This window comes from Gadus chalcogrammus, chromosome 23 (assembly GCF_026213295.1).
Source record: "Gadus chalcogrammus isolate NIFS_2021 chromosome 23, NIFS_Gcha_1.0, whole genome shotgun sequence".
Classification (NCBI taxonomy): domain Eukaryota; kingdom Metazoa; phylum Chordata; class Actinopteri; order Gadiformes; family Gadidae; genus Gadus; species Gadus chalcogrammus.
Window position 1 is genome coordinate 6452095 of NC_079434.1, and position 20000 is coordinate 6472094.

The 20000-nt window shown below is 43.9% G+C and overlaps 1 protein-coding gene across 1 annotated transcript; it reads left to right on the top strand.

Moving 5' to 3' along the window:
* The first annotated feature begins 1564 nt into the window (after nt 1-1564).
* Nucleotides 1565-17254, top strand: tfr1b (transferrin receptor 1b). The gene is made up of 19 exons (XM_056583761.1): nt 1565-1667; nt 5326-5384; nt 6155-6371; nt 6889-7084; nt 9673-9810; nt 10316-10400; nt 11837-11962; nt 12242-12337; nt 12684-12823; nt 13195-13364; nt 13580-13699; nt 14054-14139; nt 14263-14326; nt 14421-14488; nt 14625-14680; nt 14864-14954; nt 15841-16068; nt 16373-16522; nt 17035-17254. Exons 2-19 carry the CDS (start codon nt 5352-5354, stop codon nt 17245-17247), a joined length of 2277 nt encoding a protein of 758 aa, XP_056439736.1. The 5' UTR covers nt 1565-1667; nt 5326-5351; the 3' UTR covers nt 17248-17254.
* The last annotated feature ends 2746 nt before the right edge of the window (nt 17255-20000 follow it).

The following is a 20000-nucleotide window of genomic DNA, read 5'->3' on the forward strand; positions in this document are numbered from 1 at the left end:
CTCTCATTCGTTTCTCACATAGGCCTAGCCTCCCGTCGCTGATAGCGTCGCACCTACCTACAGCAGCCTAAATCTCGCGATACATTTTCTAGTCGGACACGCCACACAGAGGGCAGGTTTTATATGCCACCGTGTGGTCGATGAAGCAAGTGATCATTGCTAATGGAAAACCATAGATGAAAGGTGTATCTTAGCTTTCCCTTTTTAAATATAATCTTGTTTGAATATAGTCTCTCGTAATTCATTTCAATTATTTTGGCTCTATTGGTATGGAAAAAGTAATGGAAGGAAATTCTCTCTCACACACGCACACGCATACATGCACGCGCTCACAGACTCTGAGGCACTCACACACACACACACACACACACACACACACACACACACACACACACACACACACACACACACACACACACACACACAAAAACACACAGACACACACACACACACACACACAAACACACACACACACACACACACGCTTGTGTGAAGGCAGCACATTTTTCTTATATGGTGACAGGTAAAGGATTGAGACTATAAAGGTGTGCGGAAAAAAGTGGCAATCGATTTTTTTCAAATTGAGACTTTTGTATCAATTACATCTCTCTCTCGATATATATATATATATATATATATATATATATATATATATATATATATATATATATATATATATATATATATATATATGTATATATATATACATATGTATATATATATATGTATATATATACATATATATATATATATATATGTATATATATATATATATATATATATATATATATATATATATATATATATATATATATATATATATATATATTCATGGTGAGGTCACGCAGCATTGCTATCAGACCCGACGGGCGGACAGCTCATCAGCTCTCCACCCTGCTGCTACCGGAGCACCAGACACCCGCAGTACGAAGGAGGTTCTTTCCATCCCAGTTTTTCGAAAAAGTCATATGTGACGTTATAACCTTACCAACCTCAATTGTTTAATAAACTTTGACATTGCAGATAACTGCTTCAGCACATAATTCGACTATGGATGTTCTATATATTTGGATTTGCTTTATTTTTATATCATTACCATGGAATTATTGCTTCTAGTAGGCATATCTTTGTCTTGGTTTTTGTCCAATATTTTGTTTTCATATAACATATTATGCCCTAAATAGTTGCTGGCGTCCATAATAATGTCAGGTCCCAGTACGTCTGACAATTAAAAGACGTGCACTTATATTTGAAAATATTCAAATATAATAATACATCTTGCCTGTAATATGTAAATAACCTTTCTTCAATGATCTTGACTTGATTTAAATTCAGCTCAATCAAAAATGTTGTAGCCTAATTGTTAAATAGTGTTCTTTGTGTGGCAGTAGTTCCCATGAACTACTGCCACGAATAGAACACAATGGGCCTGATCTTAACGTGATAGCTGATTGATTGATCTCACAATAAATTGTATGTCATCCCCACCAATGACGTGGCCTGTAATCCAACTGTGTAGTTGTACGGTGATGAATGGACAAGGACACGAGGCGCCTACGTGCGAGGAAAATTCAACACGTGGTGCGGAAGTAGACGCGCCTTAAGGACATCAGAGGTTGACGCGCGCTATTTCACAGTTACGGCTGTCGACGCTACTTTCAATAAAGGTGAGGAGACTATAATAACGTATTATCTGCACGTATCTCCATATATCTAAAGTATGTTAATGCTAAATAAGTATATTTCTGTGTTAGCATTGCCTCTGCCGTTTACGAACCAGTAACTGCAGTAGTCGACTTGGTTCATTCAGAGGATGCTGCTGCTGCTTGTGACAGTTTTGACGTGTTCGGAGGCCATATCTTATTTTATCGTATATATGTTCACTTGCATGAAACGCTGGGGAGCTGTGGTGGTTTTCTGTATGGCGCACTTAGCAAGTTGTCAGAAAATATAAATGTAGAGCTGTCTGGTTTAGGCATTGGTTGCTGACTCCAGCTAGTCTCTCCTGGAACAACACACCATTGAGTGGGGATTGTTGGCGGTTATAAGATGACCGGAGGAGGGGAGGTTGCATCATTTCCTCCCCATCTGCATGAGGTCCATGAGGCTGACCAGCCGGGAATAAGAAGCACTTTGGCAGTGTTGCCGGATCTGGCAGCACTACACTTGGGTCGAATCTAAACCATATTATCTGCTATCTGATGATCTGATGCATTGAGGACCGAGGCTACCCTTAATGCCTTGTCACTCCGACCCTGTATTGAGGCTCCCCGCAGTCGTCCTGTCCAACTATTTTCATTACTTCCTGCAGTTCACTTAAAGTAATTACGTGAGAGTATTACTTCTTGAGTAATGACGTAATAGCCGCTCCTGTATTAACTATTTGGTCAAACAAGTATATTGAAATGTATAAAACTGTCACACCCAACAGTAAGCAAGAACGAACACACACACACACACACACACACACACACACACACACACACACACACACACACACACACACACACACACACACACACACACACACACACACACACACACACACACCACACACACACACACACACACACACACACACACACACACACACACACAAAAGAACCGGTAAGGCCCCATGCTCAACAGAAGGAAGTGCTGCGGCTAGATTTGTTCAGGGAAGCTTGCACGGTAGTAACTATATTTCACAACCTGTCTCGTTGAGTGTGTTTGTAGACACATTACAGGCTGACTGGAGAAAATCCTGTGAAGTTAATGGAATAACCCAAACTTTCATATGGTCCAAATCTCGTATGGACTTGATTTGTACTAAACCTCACTGTGCTTCTTTGTGAGTGATTACTGCAAGGAAAAGAGATTCCCTGCTTCTGTGAATGCCTTTGAACTTGACTAATTCCCGGCAGTTAATTGCCATTTACAGCCTGTCAAGTGTGCATGTGCCATAAATTGTGAATAACGATATAATTGTGGGCGAGGGCGGAGGGTCATTTACACTTAGCTAGATGTGAATGGGTGTAATTTTTATAACATTGTCCATCATTGTTAGAGGCATCCAAGGTAATTCATCAAAGCATAAGGAAAATCTATTCAAATGACCTTTTCTATGGCAAATAGAATTTTGTAGTACCTACAATTTTGTGTAGCTCCTAGCGTTTTCATTTACAGGTGAAAGCCTCACTTAGACTGGCTGGGCAAGCTTCTCAGGCTTGTCTACCTGCCAGAAATCTAAACTCTAATCGTAACATTACCTGGCAGTTCCCAGTAGCTTCCTGAAGAGCCGTGCGTGAACCTGAACTTCAAGGGGAATTTATAGTGCTGCTAACTGACAAAGATCCTACTTTTCATGCAATGGATTTATAAAATGGCAAATGATGCATGGTTGAGAGTAGTGTGATATTATACAACAGTTCTACATCTACATGCACCGTTTATTAGATTACAGTAATAAGCAACAATGGATTATGATTTGTTTGTTGACCCAAATAGATCTGCAACTGGAATGGGAGTGAACGGTTACCAAGCAACACATAGACACACTAGCTTGCTACTTTGAATAGGTCTACATGTTACGTTACGTTCTCTTCGTCCTCTGTTGACCCTTCTTACTATTCATAATTGAACTCCAATGTTGTGTCTGGAAATGTGATAATTTTTTTGATTGTTGCAATCAAAGCTACATAAAGACTGTTAATAACATAATTTAAAGGTTATGAGATCACCTGTAAAGTGATAAATGTATACTTAAACGTCCAAGTGCTGTTATATCAGCACTCATGTAATGCCTCTTGTCCAATCAAATTACTTGGCCGGAAATAACTGTTTTATAAAACTAAATAGTATGTCAGCAGCATAACGTTATCATTCCCCAACATCGTTTTTATTTAATATCACCTGGATCTCTGACATGGTGGGGATAGTCTCTATATCACGACCTTGATACACAGACGATGTGGCTAACCTTAACTTCCCATATGTCTAGAACTACGGTTTCAACCTAAACCATGAAGAACGAGAACTGTGTCGACACAGTACTGCAGATAGCCTATGACTTTATACTTTATTGATCCCTGAGGGGGCGCTTGAGTGTCGCAGTAATATAACTACAGTGCAGAGAGGAAACGTGATACTCATACTATTGGGGAGTAGCTGTAGAATACATATGATGATAATATGCAGTTATTTGTATCTTTACAGATGTATAGAATGGGATTTTAATAATAAGACATGCCTTGGATTTAGACCGCTTTTCTACAGTAGGACACTTTATAAAGATTTAAAAACACTTCCTTGTATGACACAATTGGTCTCCTTTTCTTTAACTTGCCACCTGTTTTAAAAGAGCTCATGATATCAGTGTTTCACATGCAAGCTCTGTGTTTTCATGCAATCAGTCTAAATGGGGTGAACTTGGGAATATATTTTCTGACAGAACAATAATGGGCTGTGATGTAGCGGGCGAATGTAAAGGGGAGTGGTAGAGCTGGTTTTGCGCAGACAGTCTGGTGAGCATCCATGGGCCATGGGTCTGGTCTGTTATGAAAGTAGGATTTGCACAACATAAGCCCATCTATGTCATAACTAAAAACACAATGGGTATATCTCTGTCTTCTGTCCTCACTCAAAACACCAATGGGTCTATCTGGCTTAAACTGTGTTTGTTATGGGGCATTTCACTGAGATGACCTTTAGGTTGGTATAATCAACCAAAGGCATGCCAGGCTGTCACGGTTAAGGTGTTTTTTTGGGGTCTGTGGGTGGTTTTCACCGTTAGTCTGTCGTGGAGGAAGTAACTTCTCGTAAATGTCAAAAAGGTGTGGGGGATTCCGCAACTTCCTCATACTGCAAATCTTTCTAGCTTCTAGGCTAACATGGGGCTGATACATTCTTGTCTATGAGCAAATACTGATTATATTTTTACAGATTAGGAATTCATTTGGTTTGTTTGTTCCTTCTTATTTTCTTTCTTATCTTATTAAAAGAATGATGGTTGGGTTTAATAGTGTTTCTTTTTATTTTGGTAAAGACTCAACAATCTTTAATAAGGTCATGTGAAACTTGACCTTTTAAAGATTGTTGGTTATTTGGTCTGATGGTTGGCTATTTGGTCTGATGGTGGAGAAGATTTGTAACTGGAACATTTGACCTTGAGGCCCCAAAAGAGGCCCTTCTGTGGATCAAACTGACTGTGTGAGTCATGCTGAGCTGTCACTGGCCTGAATCAAAATAAGTCTTATATATGTCGACCAAACATTTTCCATGCTCCATCCGTCCATCTCCCTAATTGTTGTGTTTTGTTTTTATGTTGACCCCATTTCTACATTCCAGTTTGAGGATTAACCACAGTGTCAACAATGGAGCGAGTCAGAACGGCGTTCAACAACATGGTGGGTTGGATGTTCTTTTGTAACTTCTATGTATTCCGTTAGTTTTTTTTGAGAGTAAGAGTAACATTTTATGTAATCTCTTAGTTTACAAGGTCTCTTCAATGTTTCCCCTATGCATCCAGCAGCAGAGCACTGCCGCTGCTGGATTGTCACTGGAAATGCAGGAAAAAAAAAAAATGATTCATGCAGTTTCTGCTTGACCCCACAACAAAGTAGAGATAAAAGGATGTGTTCATATTTTGGTATCTCCAACATCTCAACTGACCTGCCTCTAATAACTGATGCCTCAAAGACAAAATAATGGCAAAAGGCGATGTCTATCTCTCTCTTTATTATCTGTACTTTATTGATTTATGTTTTAACTTTATTAGCCTCTCCCCAGGCTAAATGAAGGAGTCATGTGCTCTCTGTATTTGTAGATCTACTTTTTCGACAAATTTGTTACTGGTTTTCTTTGTACATTGGTTTTACTCTCCTTAATGTATCTTTCGTCTCCCTTTGATACATACTCGTCTGTTTCTCTCTCTTTTTCTGTCCCTCCCTCTGGACTGTCTGTTCATCACTCTCCCTCTCCCTCCATCTGTCCCTGGCTCCCTCCCTCTACCACCATCCCTCTACCTCCATCTCTCCCTCTCTCCCTCTACCACCATCCCTCTCCCTCCCTCCCTCCCTCTACCACCATCTCTCCATCTCTCTCCCTCTACCTCTCTCTCTCTCTCTCTCCCTCCCTCCCTCCCTCCCTCCCTCCCTCCCTCCCTCCCTCCCTCCAGGTCCGTGGTGGCCGCTACAGCCGGTTCTCCCTGCAGCCGGAGCGAGACGGGGTTCAGCATGTGGAGGTCAGGCTGTCGGAGGACACCCTGGACGACACCACAGAGGTCAACGGGCAGCCGGCCGCGGGCTACCCCTCCTACCAGCCCAGCCCGGCCACCAAGCGCCGGCATCAGTACTTCTACATGGCCCTCGGCACCCTGCTCATCTTCCTCATCGGTGAGCTCCCACCCTCGTCCTCCTCATCCTTGCCCGCGTCCTACATTTACATACAAGACAAGTCCTTTGACTACCGAAAAGACTCGATGCACAGTCGCTATAGGGATCAGAAAGACAGGGTTAGTACTGGTGCATCTCAATAAAGTGGGAGCTCCATTCGTTCCTTGAGTTGAATTGTCAACAAACAAAGTAGACCAAAGTGCACTAGACCTCTTGTGACATGTTCTATTAATGGGCAAAAACATCAATAGAGAAGGTGTGCCTTGTGGCCACTTAAATCCAAATTGTTTAGCGATACCTTGAGTTTAAGTTTTGTTAGCAAGGGTAGCAGTGGGGTTCGAGTCGCAGTGGGACTCGAACCCTTAACCCTGTTCGTGCTAATGCCATGTCTTACCTGTTGGGCTATACCGTAAAAGAGGCACATATACAAAGGCGCCTACACCTCTGGCAACCCTGCGAAGGAGAATTTCCTTGTGTTGACTCATCTACCCTCTGCCCGTGGCCTTATCCTTGCCAGGCCTCCTGATTGGTTTCGTGAGCCACAGTAAGCCTCAGCAGCAGCCAATCAGCTGTACCACAGCAGGGGCAGTTCAGTCGTCTGTGGAAAATCCGCCCGTGCCTGCAGAAGCTCCGAAACCGTCTATGGATTGGAGGGACATCACAAGCCTGCTGTCTGAGAGGCTGAGTGCCCAGACGCTGACTAAGGCCCTGAGGTACTGGTTCTGTATCATGTATTGATCCATTCTCCCTGGGAACAACCCTAAAGGGTTATGGCTTCTTATAGGTGGTATTAATCGGCAACCGCAGGTACTTTTGAAAAGCAAATGAAAAATGATTCTATATATGATATTCGTTGAAGTTTTTTTTCCACAGAAACCATATGACATTCTAGCTGCGTTTCCATCCCACTGCTTCTATGCCAATTTTGAAGTATTGAATCATTAAACAGTGACGGAAACACCAACATTTGCATAAAAATCCTCTAATTCGCAAAAAAAATTTCCGCTCGCTTGAGGTGTTTTTTGACTAATGCGAAAGAGAGTAAATGTGCAAAATGAGAGATGGAAACACACTTTTCGAAACAGCTGTGACATAGCGAACATTGAACACACAGGACTGACAACGTCTTTCTGATTTCCGCATAACGACCGGCCATAGCAACTCTGCCGACATAGACTTGTAGCGCCAATGTATATATATTTAAGCGTTACGGTATAATTAAAGGATATACAAACATAGACATCATATATTTATATATATATATATATATATATATATATATATACATCCATTAATACCTGATATATGGAGAACTACTAAGTAGTTCCAGTCAAATTGTCTGTTCAGCCTTCAAAACGAGAGCTGGTCAATTGTGAAAAATGAATTAAACTGTAATCAGACAACGCGGTTATATGCTAGAGTATCTGTGGTATAAAGGCTGGGACGCATTTTGAATTATAAATATGTACAATGTATCCTTTGAATACGCCTTTTAATAGATATGCGTGAGGACCGCTGAAGAGGTACAACTTTTCCTTGCTCTCATCGAAGAAAAAAACATCACAGCTGTTTTAGATGGAAAACAACAACGCAATTCCACTATATATCAAGACCTGACCATAAGAGAGCATCTTATAAAAGGATACGACAAGCCCTGGTAGGCATGTAGTTTTCCGCTCAAACCACTTGATGGAAACGCACCTAATCTGAATTTCTTTTTTGTGAACTTTCTAAAGATTCGCTTCACCTTTCGATGGAAACGTGACCACTGTTGATGTTTTAGGATTGACTTTGTGTTGTAACTTGGTTGGTGGATAAGCATTCTCCTCTGTGATCAATTGTCAAATGATGAATTCAAAAGTCTGGTTAAGGGTAGAGCCCGACTGATATATCGGCAGGCTGATATTATCGGCCGTTATTAGGCATTTTTCTAACTATTCGGTATCAACACGAATGTCACGAGACATACAGCGCTTGAATAACAATTAAAAGAACATCCCCATAAATTCTCTAAAGTCGATAAACATGACTTAATTCATGTGCGTTTCTGGATTTTTTTTAAAATATATATATCGGCCGATGTATCACATTTTTAAATCACAAAATATTTGTATCGGTATCGGCCTTAAAAATCCTATATCGGTCGGGCTCTAGTTAAGGGAGGTTTAATCAAGGATGAATGGATTAATGATAACCTAGACCTAGGAATGCGCGATATAAACGATATACGATACAAACGATATACGATATAAACGATAAAAAATGGCCTACGATAGAGATTTTAGTTGCATTGCTCTATCGCGATAATGCATGTTTGACGCGATCTATCCATGACCCGCGAAATATAAAGAGCGGGTCATGGGTAGAGCTACAAGCTGCAACCGTCTGCAACGCATCGTCCGCGACCCGCGAAATTTAAAAAGAGCCACGAGCTGCAACCAGCTGCATCGCTTCATCCGCGACCCGCGAAATTTAAAGAGCCACGAGCTGCACCGGCTGCAACGCATCATCCGCGACCCACGAAATTTAAAGAGCCATGAGCTGCAACCGGCTTCAACGCATCATCGTCATCTAAGCAAATATGGCTGAAAGCGAAACGGAGGAGCTGGTGATTGCCCTCATTTCGTGTTCATTTTAAAATGTTATGCGTTCACTTTGCACTTTTATGTTTTAATATCAAGTATCTCTGCACACACTTGGAAGATTTTTCTTTATTTAAAATAGCCATGCCTAATACGTATTTCCCTAATTCACAGTATCCGTTTCTTTATTTACAAGACACCACCAGTTTTAATTTAATTAAGAGAAGTATACGTCATTACACAGAAGATTTTTTTTTTCTTTGTTTAAGCCTCTGCAGCTACAACATTATGTTGTATGATAACAGTTTTGCAAAATAAATGTTCTCAAAACGACATAGGCCTACTAAGTTTCTTTCTTTTGTTTTATACATTTAGCAGTTTGGCTTTCCTTGGAGGCTATGTAACCTGTTCCTGAAATGGTTCTATTATGATTTATATATCGTGATATATATCGTTATCGCAATAGGTTGCAATGTATATCGCGATATGGATTTTAGGCCATATCGCCCATCCCTACCTAGACCTAACGCCTAGCCTCATGCAGGATTCAGTTCTGTGTACAGTTGCCTCCCTGTGTTTGAGCCTCGATGTCCCCCCAGTCTACCTACAGGCATTGGTCAACAAGATGCCTAACCCCTACACGCTGCTTGATGACAATGTCATTCCCTGCTAATTACTATGAATACTAAATCTACATTTGACCCCCCCCCTGTCTGCAGTGATATAGATGTGGAGTCCCGGACTGCAGGAAGCAACGAGGACCAGCAGCTGGTGAACCGCATCCTCCTGCAGTTCAAACAGCAGGAGATGAAGCCATGGATGGGAATCAACAACGTCCAGCTGCCGATCCAAGACAGGTAAATACATGCTAACCAAGATAAGATACAATGCAGCTGAAGGAATGCTAACCCTGATTATATACATGCTTTGAGCGGCTGATGCTAATCCTGTTTGTATAAATGTGCAGATAATGCTAACACAGATCGGCTCTGAGCGTTGCTTAGTAGACGAGCACAGTGCATTCTCAAATCTGGCCATATGCAAAAGTTTTTTTTTTTTCATTTGCTAGGAGAGTTGATCCAGTGGTTTTCATCCCGAGTTTCTGTTCTGGGATTAATACAGTTCTTATCTCTTGCTCTGTATGAAGCTTTTGTCCACACTGTGATACTATGTCTCCTTTTAAAAGTATTTGGCACTAAGCTTCGTAATGGGAATGTAGTTTAAGTAACATAAAGCGCTCTTCTTTTGCAATAACTTCACGCTATCACATTCTTTTTGAGTACCTGCACCAGCCACACCAGTGCAAACCGCGTTTGTTTGGTGAGGGAACCGCAAAAACAACCTTGACCTTCTGCTTCACAGCAACCAGCCCAACACAGTTCGGTTTGGTAAGGAGGTGTTCCAGCCTAAAGGGTACCTGGCCTACAGCGCCAAGGGACGCGTCCAGGTGAGATCAACGGACACGCACCACAACCTGAACGTTTTCTATATCTATGTGTTATGTGAGATGGTTATTTGGTCTGGGACATCTGGACCTGAGCGTCCGTATGACACAAACGTATAGGAGCGACTTGGAGGTCTTGATTCTGAATGTACTGATTCTGGGGTTGACAAAGTTGAGCTTCACAAAAATAGATTAGTATATTATTGGTTTAAAAAATAATTTGCCATTCTCTCATTTAGGGATACTCTAGGTTCAAATTTGTATTTATTCCTAATAATGAGAAATTAAAAGAAATGCATGCTTTGTATACAAAGAGCAGTCGTGTTGTATGTGGTACATTTTCTATTAAAGGCATTTTCTAGTACCGTATTTTCCGCACTATAAGGCGCACCTGAGTATAAGCCGCAGCAGCTAAATTGAATGATGTGTACATAGATAAGCCGCACTGGACTATAAGCCGCGGGTGCAGTGATGTTGCTAGGTACGCGTCCTGCGTCCCTGACTCATTAAAATCTGAAAGGACGCACTAAACTCACTATCCATGCGTCCCGGGGACGCATCTCATTTTCCCCATGAAAAACGATACATTGTGAACATTAAACAACTCGTGTTTAATCACAGTAACTGGCCAAAGAAACCTTCTTGTGAGCAGACCGGACAAGCGCTGTTTCAACCCTCTGCGCATCTACTCGGCGCAGACGTGATCCCCTGTACAAAGTATCGCAACATGCTATTTTAGCCGCTACCAAAACAACTAGCTCGTCACCGCTGATTTCATTTCAACAATTAAAAATACGAACTTCATAGTAAATAAACCCACGTTTCCACTGCTCGATGCTGTGCTCATTCGTGTCGATTATGTTGTAACGTTTAGGGGACGTGCTGTAATGAAATAAATGAAAAATAATCCGGTGGTGGTGATGAAAACTACATTGAACGGCAGCCGCCATATTGTTATGCCCAAACGGCGCCTGCGCATACATCGCGCTTCCAACGAGATCCCGTTTTTCTCGAGAAACAGGCAGAGAAGAGAGAACGCAAAAATGCCAACCTATTGCAGGTCAGCAAACTATTGCAGCTGCATTTTCTGTCCCCACTACTACTTCCAGCGTTTCCTGCTGGAGCCCGCCACTGGTGGCGGGGCACGGACCGGTCATAGAGCCCATAGATTTAAAGTCGGTGGACTCGTCTGTAACCTGTAAAATCCATAGATTAGCCGCACCGTTATATAAGCCGCAGACTCGAAAAATGGGGAAAAAGGCGCGGCTTATAGTCCGAAAATTACGGTATTTAGAATGATTGAAAATCTGTTGTTCTCATCTAAATTAATTCCGGAACAAATGGTTCAACTACCTGATAGATCTAACTTATTTAAAAGTATATCTGGAGATGTGCAAATGAAATGGCCTGAAAGATCCTTTTACTTACCGTGTGTGCAGGGTAAAGTGGTGTACGGTAACTACGCTGGCCCAAAAGACTTCAGCCTGCTGGAGGTTAAGGGCGTTGCGGTGGAGGGCAGTGTGATGCTCATCCGCGCCTCCCCACAGATCAGCTTTGCCCAGCAGGTTGGTACGGCTGTTAGCATGTCAAGGCATGAAGCATGTATGTTAGCACCAGCCTAGTTAATCCTTTTTAATAACTATAGTAACAATATCGCAAAACGGGAGTAGAAAAAATGTATTACTAGCATGAAGTTTAGCTCAAATGTGAATGCATGCTGTATTTTGAGGTGTAAATAATAAGTTCTATCCTTCTGCATTGGATTCTTATTCATGTGGTTGAAGTCTTTTCCTGGCGGACCATGGTTAAGACTGGTCAAACTGACTGTGTTTTTGTGCTTTCAGGTGGCTAATGCTGCTAGCAAGGGAGCTGCTGCGGTTCTGGTGTACCCAGACCCCCAGGAGTACAAGTACACCAACGATACAGAGCTCTTTGGACACGTGAGTAGCAACCCTCCCTTCTCCTTGTGTGCTGGTCTGGGCTGGACTCCTGTATGTGTGAAACACACACCTTTTTAAAGTTAAAATGCCCGACACCGCTTAATGCTGGGAGTTTTTGTAGAAGATTACGTTTGTTTCATTTATATATAAATAATTGTATTAATAAAATGAAGATGATGAGTGTTGATAAATTAATTAATTTGGACATTTCGTATTTTATTTATTGTGGCCCCCACTCCAATCCTCTCTGCCTAAAGGCCTTTTGTATCTCCTGAGAAGGAGAGGGTTATTTTTTCACACACATCTCAATGGTCCTGTCTGGTTTGCCCCCCCCCCCCCCCCCCAGGTCCACCTGGGGTCTGGAGACCCCAACACCCCTGGCTTCCCCTCCATCAAGCACACCCGCTTCCTCCCCACCAGGTCCTCGGGCCTGCCCTCCATCCCTGCCCAGACCCTCACTGCCAGCATGGCCGCCGCCATCCTACGGTAGCGCAACCTTTTCCTTCATTTGTGTACAGAGTTGCAGTCGACGACAAACATTGAGAACATGATAATTAATAATTATATTCACATCATATTACTGTATTGTATAGATACGGTATATATTTACTTCAACTCCCTGCCAAAAGTAACTTTGTTCGCCTCCTAAAATTCAACCTATTATTATTATTATTATTATTATTATTATTATTATTATTATTATTATATACTATCCTGCCTATTAATCGAAAATAACAACATCAGTATCACACGATGAAGACGAACTGTATGTTGGGTCCTGACGGTCTTTGATGACATTCCACCCTCTTGTTGGATCTCCAAACCTTATCGGCTGTCATGTTTCCCTCGTGGTCCAGGGACATCGGCGGGCCTGAGGTGGAGGCCCACAGCAGCTTCACAGGACTCCTGAGAGGCGTCACCTACAGGCTGGGAGGCAGCGTCAACGCCACGGTGGAGATCAACAACGTCCAGGTCGACCGAGAGCTCCACAACGTGTTTGGAGTCATCAAGGGCTTCGTCGACCCCGGTAGGTCCAAAGCGGGTCATTTTGCGGACTAGTTCATGTGTTTATCCCAAAAATAACGTCCCACATCCTCACTATCCAGGGCAGTAACTGGTGTAGTGGAGCAGCACTAGACTCTACATTATGCACATGTCATCTACAGGGGGTAAATGCACAGTAGCCGCATCTAGGATGGCTTGTATGGGTGAGTGCGTTTTGTCTCATTGTGTTGTGTGCAGATCGCTACGTGATCATCGGAGCCCAGAGGGACTCGTGGGGACGCGGCTACGCCCGGTCCACCGTGGGCACGGCCGTCCTCATGGAGCTGGCCCGAGCCGTCTACGAGATGGTGGAGAAAGGTGAGGGCATCACCACACCAGCGGTCTGTGTCCGGTCTGTGGAGGAATTACGAGGCGCCCATTCAGATTTACATGTTGTGTTTCGACTCGGGTATGAATAGGTTCGCTATTCGGTTCCCTTATCAGTCGTTAAGATGACGAGCTAATTACGGTGGTTGAAAAAAACGACTTGTTTTAGTAAATGTTCTGTATAGATCTGCGCCTTCCATCTCTTGTCAAGTGGATATTGGAGAAAAAAAAGTGTCTTCATGTTCCGATTAAAAGCAATCCAATATCAGCCTTGATTTCCTTGTGATGTAAATACCACTGAAATGTTAGTTTAAGTGCGGTACCACGTGTGTTCATTCCGTTCAGATGAGTTCCGACCCCGGAGGTCCATTGTGTTTGCCAGCTGGAGTGCAGGGGAGTACGGAAACGTTGGCGCCACCGAGTGGCTGGAGGTACAGACTTTAGGCTCCGTCTCCAAATAGCAATGCTGCTGAGCGTGTGGTCCGGTTGTCTTACCACGCTCCTCCCTCCCTCCCTCCCTCCCTCCCTCCCTCCCTCCCTCCCTCCCTCCACAGGGGTACCTTCCCTCCCTGGCCCACAAGGCCTTCACCTATATCAGCCTGGACGGGGTGGTCATGGGTGAGTACGGTGCACACCCGTGCTCCTCCTCCCTCACGTCTCTGCCCGGCGTGTTCGATGAGGTCCTAACGTGTCGTTTTCCTCTCCCCTCCAGGCAAGGGCAGCTTCATGGCCTCGGCCAGCCCCCTGCTGCGCGGCCTCATCGAGAAGACCATCAAGGATGTGAGCAGAAGTAGTGCATTGAGGATCAAACCCTAAAGATGGATTCTCTGTTGAACGATGAAGCATGGAGCAGAATGTTTAGTTGTGTGGGTTTGGATGCAGCGGTGGGGGTTTCTGACCCAGTTTGTGTTTCCAGGTGAGGAGTCCAACTGAGCCCGGGACCGTGTATGATACGTTGGAAGGGAAGGACTGGTGAGACTAAATAGGGTTGCATTCTCATAACTCATAACGGCACAATTGGATTGTTGTTATAAATGGTGGAAAAGATACATGAATAATACATATTTTTTGATCCATCGTCTGCTAAATCAGTGGTAATGGTAAACGGGAGGATGAGACCTGTTCAGCTGTGTCTTGTGTCTTGTCTCCTCCCAGGCTGAGACCCATGGCTCTAGATGACCCGGCCTATCCCTTCCTCACCTCTTCTGGCATCCCCTCCATGTCCTTCCACATCATCACCAAGGGTGTAAGGCTTTTGTTTTATTGGATTTAATTAGCAATTTTGTCAGGGGTCACAAATCAGACACTACAACTGACGTATTCTGTAAAACAAAATGCTGGCCAGCCCCTTCCTCTCGTTGTTTACAAGATTGTCAGTATCGATGCTCCCAAATCCCACCAAACCATCCCACTGACCCAAAAGCCTCCCACTCACCCTAAACCCCTACCTTTTAGCCTAAACCCCTCAGACTCACCCCAAACCCCTCCCACTTACCCGTAAGCCCTCCAACACACTCTAAACCCCTCCCACACACTCTAACCCCCTCCCACACACTCTAACCCCCTCCCACACACTCCAAACCCCTCCCACTCACCCAAACCCCTCCCACTCACCATAAACTTTCCCACTCACCATCAACTCCTCCCACTCACCATCAACTCCTCCCACTCACCATCAACTCCTCCCACTCACCATCAACTCCTCCCACTCGGCATCAACTCCTCCCACTCGGCATCAACTCCTACCACTAAGCATAAACCCCTCCCTCTCTTCCTAAACCCCTCCCTCTCTTCCTAAACCCCTCCCACTCACCTTAACCCCTCCCACTCAGACCTAACCCCTCCCACTCAGACCTAACCCCTCCCACTCAGACCTAACCCCTCCCACTCACTCCTCCCAGCCAGCCGAGATAAGCTAGCGCACGTCACACATTTACACAGCCAGTTAGAGTGAACAAAACACTGTCATTGTTTTGTTTTCTGGACGATATTCTAAACGTGCCTACCAACTGGGAGGGGCTCAATCTTGTTTGACATAGCAACTTTAAAGAACCAGTTAATTTATCATTAAATTAGATTGATTAATTAAATTACTGTCAATGTAATGAGCAATGTCCATATGTCGCGCACAGGAAGAGGCGTACAGCTACTACGGCACCGGCCTGGATAACAAGGACCACCTGGATTACAGCACTGGCCAGAAGACCCCTGAGACCGCCCTCGCCGCGGCAACGCTGGCCGGACGGATGGTCCTGCGGCTCGTCCACGACCACAGGCTGCCCCTGGACCTCAGTCGCAACGTGGAGGCCATCGACGAGCCAGTGAGCAAACTGGTCCGCCACATCGCCCAGCTCACCAAGGTAACCATCACGCACCACACACGGGGTCCACGCGAACACAGGCTCCAACCGCACACAGGCTACACATGCGTAGCCCCCTGGTGGGGGCCGGTCGTGGTAGGTCTGTCCAGCACACGTCTGGGTTGGAAGCTCCCTGATGTGATGCTGCCAGGGTTTCATATTGCGAGGTCTTGTGGTGTTGAATCAACTGTAGTATTATAGTCAGTGGGTTTCCACCTTGGTTGCACCCTGCCGTCAGTTATCTCTGCTTTTTAAAAATGTTTTCTTCAAAGTTTTTTTGTGTGTGTGTGTGTGTGTGTGGTAGGACGGCACGCTGAGCGACGTCAGTTACACCTGGATCGCCAGCGCAGGCGGCTCCTACAGCAAAGCCACCGCCGACCTCAACACAGCCTTCCTCAACACAGACTTTAATGACGCGGAGGCGTGCCGAATCATCAACGAGCGCATCATGGTGGTGAGTAGACCACCCTGTTTAATAAGGACGTCTGTGATGGTCTCCAGCCTTTGTACTTACCCACTATTGTTACACTTTGATTTTTACAAAGTTGCAGAGATCTCTTTGTTCACCTGACTGCTGAGATCCAAAGGCATGCCCAACCCGTCCGATTTCTATATGTTTGGTCATTGCAGACACTTGAATTCAATGCGACTATTAGGGAATACAGACACGTTTCATTAAGGAGCAGATGAGGGGTTTGGCATCCAGTGCAACGATGCCCACAGGTTAGGGAACAGAGCCGATAGAAATCCACCCTGTTCAATTGTTTTCACATTTTTGTGACGGTACAGACTTATATTTGACATAGTACTTCCACCATTTGATGACCATAGATTTTAGGCAAAACGTGTCAAACAAATGTCCGCAGAAACCCAAACGTAACCGTTTTCAACAGAAGAAAGTGACCTGAGGGGTTGACCTTCCCTTTCTGATGAAACCCCCTCCTCTCTGCGTTTCGCTCCACCCAGGCGGAGCAATGCCTCCTGTCCCCCTACGTCACGCCTCAAGACACTCCCTTCCGCCACCTGCTGGCCGGGCGCGGGGCCCACACTCTGGCCTCCCTGTTGGAGACCAGCGACATGGAGCACTTCAAGGTCCAGCTGGCCTTGGCCACCTGGACCCTGCAGAGCTGTGCTGACAGCATGGCCGGGCAGATCTGGGAGGTGGACAACGAGATGTGATCGGGAGGAAGGGAGAGTGGGAGGGAGGGAGGGAGGGAGGGACGGACGGACGGAGGGTGGGAGGGATGGTGGGTGTTAGGTAGGTAGGTAGCTAGGGGTGTGTGTGTGTGTGTGTGTGTGTGTGTGTGTGTGTGTGTGTGTGTGTGTGTGTGTGTGTGTGTGTGTGTGTGTGTGTGTGTGTGTGTGTGTGTGTGTGTGTGTGTGTGTGTGTGTGGGGGGGGGGGTGAGAGTAACTACTCTGAAATCAAACCGTTTAGAAGGCACCACCTCTGATGAAACGTGCATTACTGCACTTTAGGTAAAATGGATGCAAGGTCACTAGCTATGCAAACTACAAAGAGTGACATCACCTCGTTTGATCAGAAAGACAAACATGTGTATGCTGGCGTCCTTATATTTCACGATGAGTGGTTGCTCTTAAGTGTGTGTGTGTGGATTTTGAGGGATTCAAGGCTGTGTTAGGGTTAAGATACATTGATCAGATAAAGAGCTTTGCAGTTTAACTTTAGTGGGCACTAGCTGCAAAGTTTATTCTGTCAAAGGTAAATTGCGGCATTTAATCGCAACCGATCAAACACTGTACGTTACTGAGGAGGCTTCTTTCCCGTGAAGACCTCTTTCCCGTGAAGACCTCTTGCTGAAAGCACTGTAAGGATATTGCACTTAAGATAATTTATATCAGTCGAAACTCTGACCCAGCGCCTCATGCATGTGTGCAGTACTAAAAACCAAACAAAATCTTGATTTAAAACCTTAAGTGTGATATAATCCTCAATACTATTTATAATATTTATTTTATCAGCGACAGTGTACGCTATAATTTAAGTTTGTCTATTTTATTTTTGTATTTATCTACGCAACGTTATCGGAAGCAGTGACTTCCATAATTATGACGGTTATACCGTCTCAGCCTTAGCAGCATCTGCTCCTCAGTACCACTCCTGCTCCGTTTCCACGGAGACAGGACGATGGTTCCCCGGCGTAAAGAAAGAAGTGCCGTTTCAAGTTAGAAATGCATTTGTGTCAACAGCCCATGGCCATATGCGGTACACATGTCATCTAAAGGTGCGGTTAATTTCACAGTATGAGCTTCAACTGTTTTGTTACACCTTTTTGTTTGGTGCTTTTATTGTGAAACGAGAATGAAGGGCTCTTGGGCCATCCTAGACAATTCCCTATGGTCTATTTAATGTGCTTTAAAGATGTTGTGTTCAGCTCTCAAGTTCATTCATCAAGTTAATTTGTTGAAGAGAACTGACCACAGCCTTGCAACGTAACATTTTCCTTGGCCATCCCAAAATGCAAGACCTTTCAACACCGTCGCAGAATTTTGCAGTTGTTTGGTTTGTAATGACCAGGAGTTGTTCACGTTGCCCTGGCTGCAAAGTCATTAGTCAATTATAAAGTGGAAGGCGTTATTTAAGAGATTTGCGTAGCAGTGTCCTATAATGAAAGGACTTATAAGAAGCAGGGCCTTCTATAATGAATACATTATCGGAATGCAGTCTTCTGCAATCAAACTCATCGTCCGTAAGAACGCCTTTTAGGACATAATCCATTATCAATAGCATGGCCTTCTATTAAGAACTAAATGATCGGAATGCAGTCTTCTGTAATCAAACACATTGTCAGTCGGAGTGCCTTCACAATGTTATACATTATCAGAAGCAGGGCCTTCTATAATTAAATATTGACATTATCAGAAGCAGGGTCTTCTATAATGAGGTATAGTATCGGAATGTGCGGTCTTCTGGAATACAAGACATTGTCGGAATGCCTTTCAGAATGTTATACATTATCAGAAGCAGGGTCTTCTATAATTAATATTGTCATTATCGGAAGCAGGGCCTTTCATAATGCAGAGAAGAGATGGTAGTTTTTATCTACCCGCGTGTGTGTGTGTGTGTGTGTGTGTTGTGTGTGTCTATGTGCGTGTGTGTTTGTGTGTGTGTGCACAAGAAATGTGTGTATCGAGAGCAGTGCCTCTCATATTTCACTCAAGGTGGAACAACTTATCGGGTACAGTGCTTCCCAAAGTTTTTTTTTTAATATTTCTGCTGCTTTTTTCCCCTGTAGTTTCAGGTTGTGCCCCCTAGCGGCCGCTCACGCTTTATTAGCGGCTCACCCTCTGAATCATCCTCTGTTTTACATTCAATCACCATGACACTTTCCTATGTGTGTCAGGAAATACACAAGAAGGGGTTGCTCTTTGAGTTTAAATGTTAATTTATTTAACTCTTGGCTGGCAAGGATTGTGATTTTCGGTGGGTTTCAGGTTATGGTTTCTGTCGGTGAGCACCTCAGATACTGTGTATAGTTTTAGAACTGTATCCCCCAGGGCAGGCCGGTGTTACCCCTTTTCCTTGGTTTCTTCACTGCTCTGCAGGACTAGCTTGAGAATGAAAATGTTCTGAGTTTCCCTTCGTTCTTTAGCCTTGAATTCATTATCTACAAGTTTCAACGTTTAAAATACAGCAAAATTACATTTTGGAAATGTTAATGCATGTTTGTCTTATTAATATGAAAAAAAAGGAAAATTATTATGGTTGATTGGGCAAAACGGTCTCCTCTAATCTTTCTGACAGTTCAGTCAGCTATATTGCTGTCATGCATCATATTATACATGTTAAGATTACAAATAGTATAGGCATTGGAACTCCCTATCTACTTTGCTCCATATTAAAGAGTTTTCTATCCTGATTCATCCTGATTCATACCATGTTAAACTTCACTTCTACCTGCACATTCTGCAA

What these genes read in the sequence shown, in the direction of transcription:
- tfr1b (XM_056583761.1), top strand. Translation starts at nt 5,352, where the DNA reads ATGGAGCGAGTCAGAACGGCGTTCAACAACATG. An exon ending in ATGGCCGCCGCCATCCTACG is followed by an intron (nt 12,824 to 13,194) that starts GTAGCGCAACCT and finishes CTCGTGGTCCAG; the next exon opens with GGACATCGGCGGGCCTGAGG. An exon ending in TCAACGAGCGCATCATGGTG is followed by an intron (nt 16,523 to 17,034) that starts GTGAGTAGACCA and finishes CGCTCCACCCAG; the next exon opens with GCGGAGCAATGCCTCCTGTC.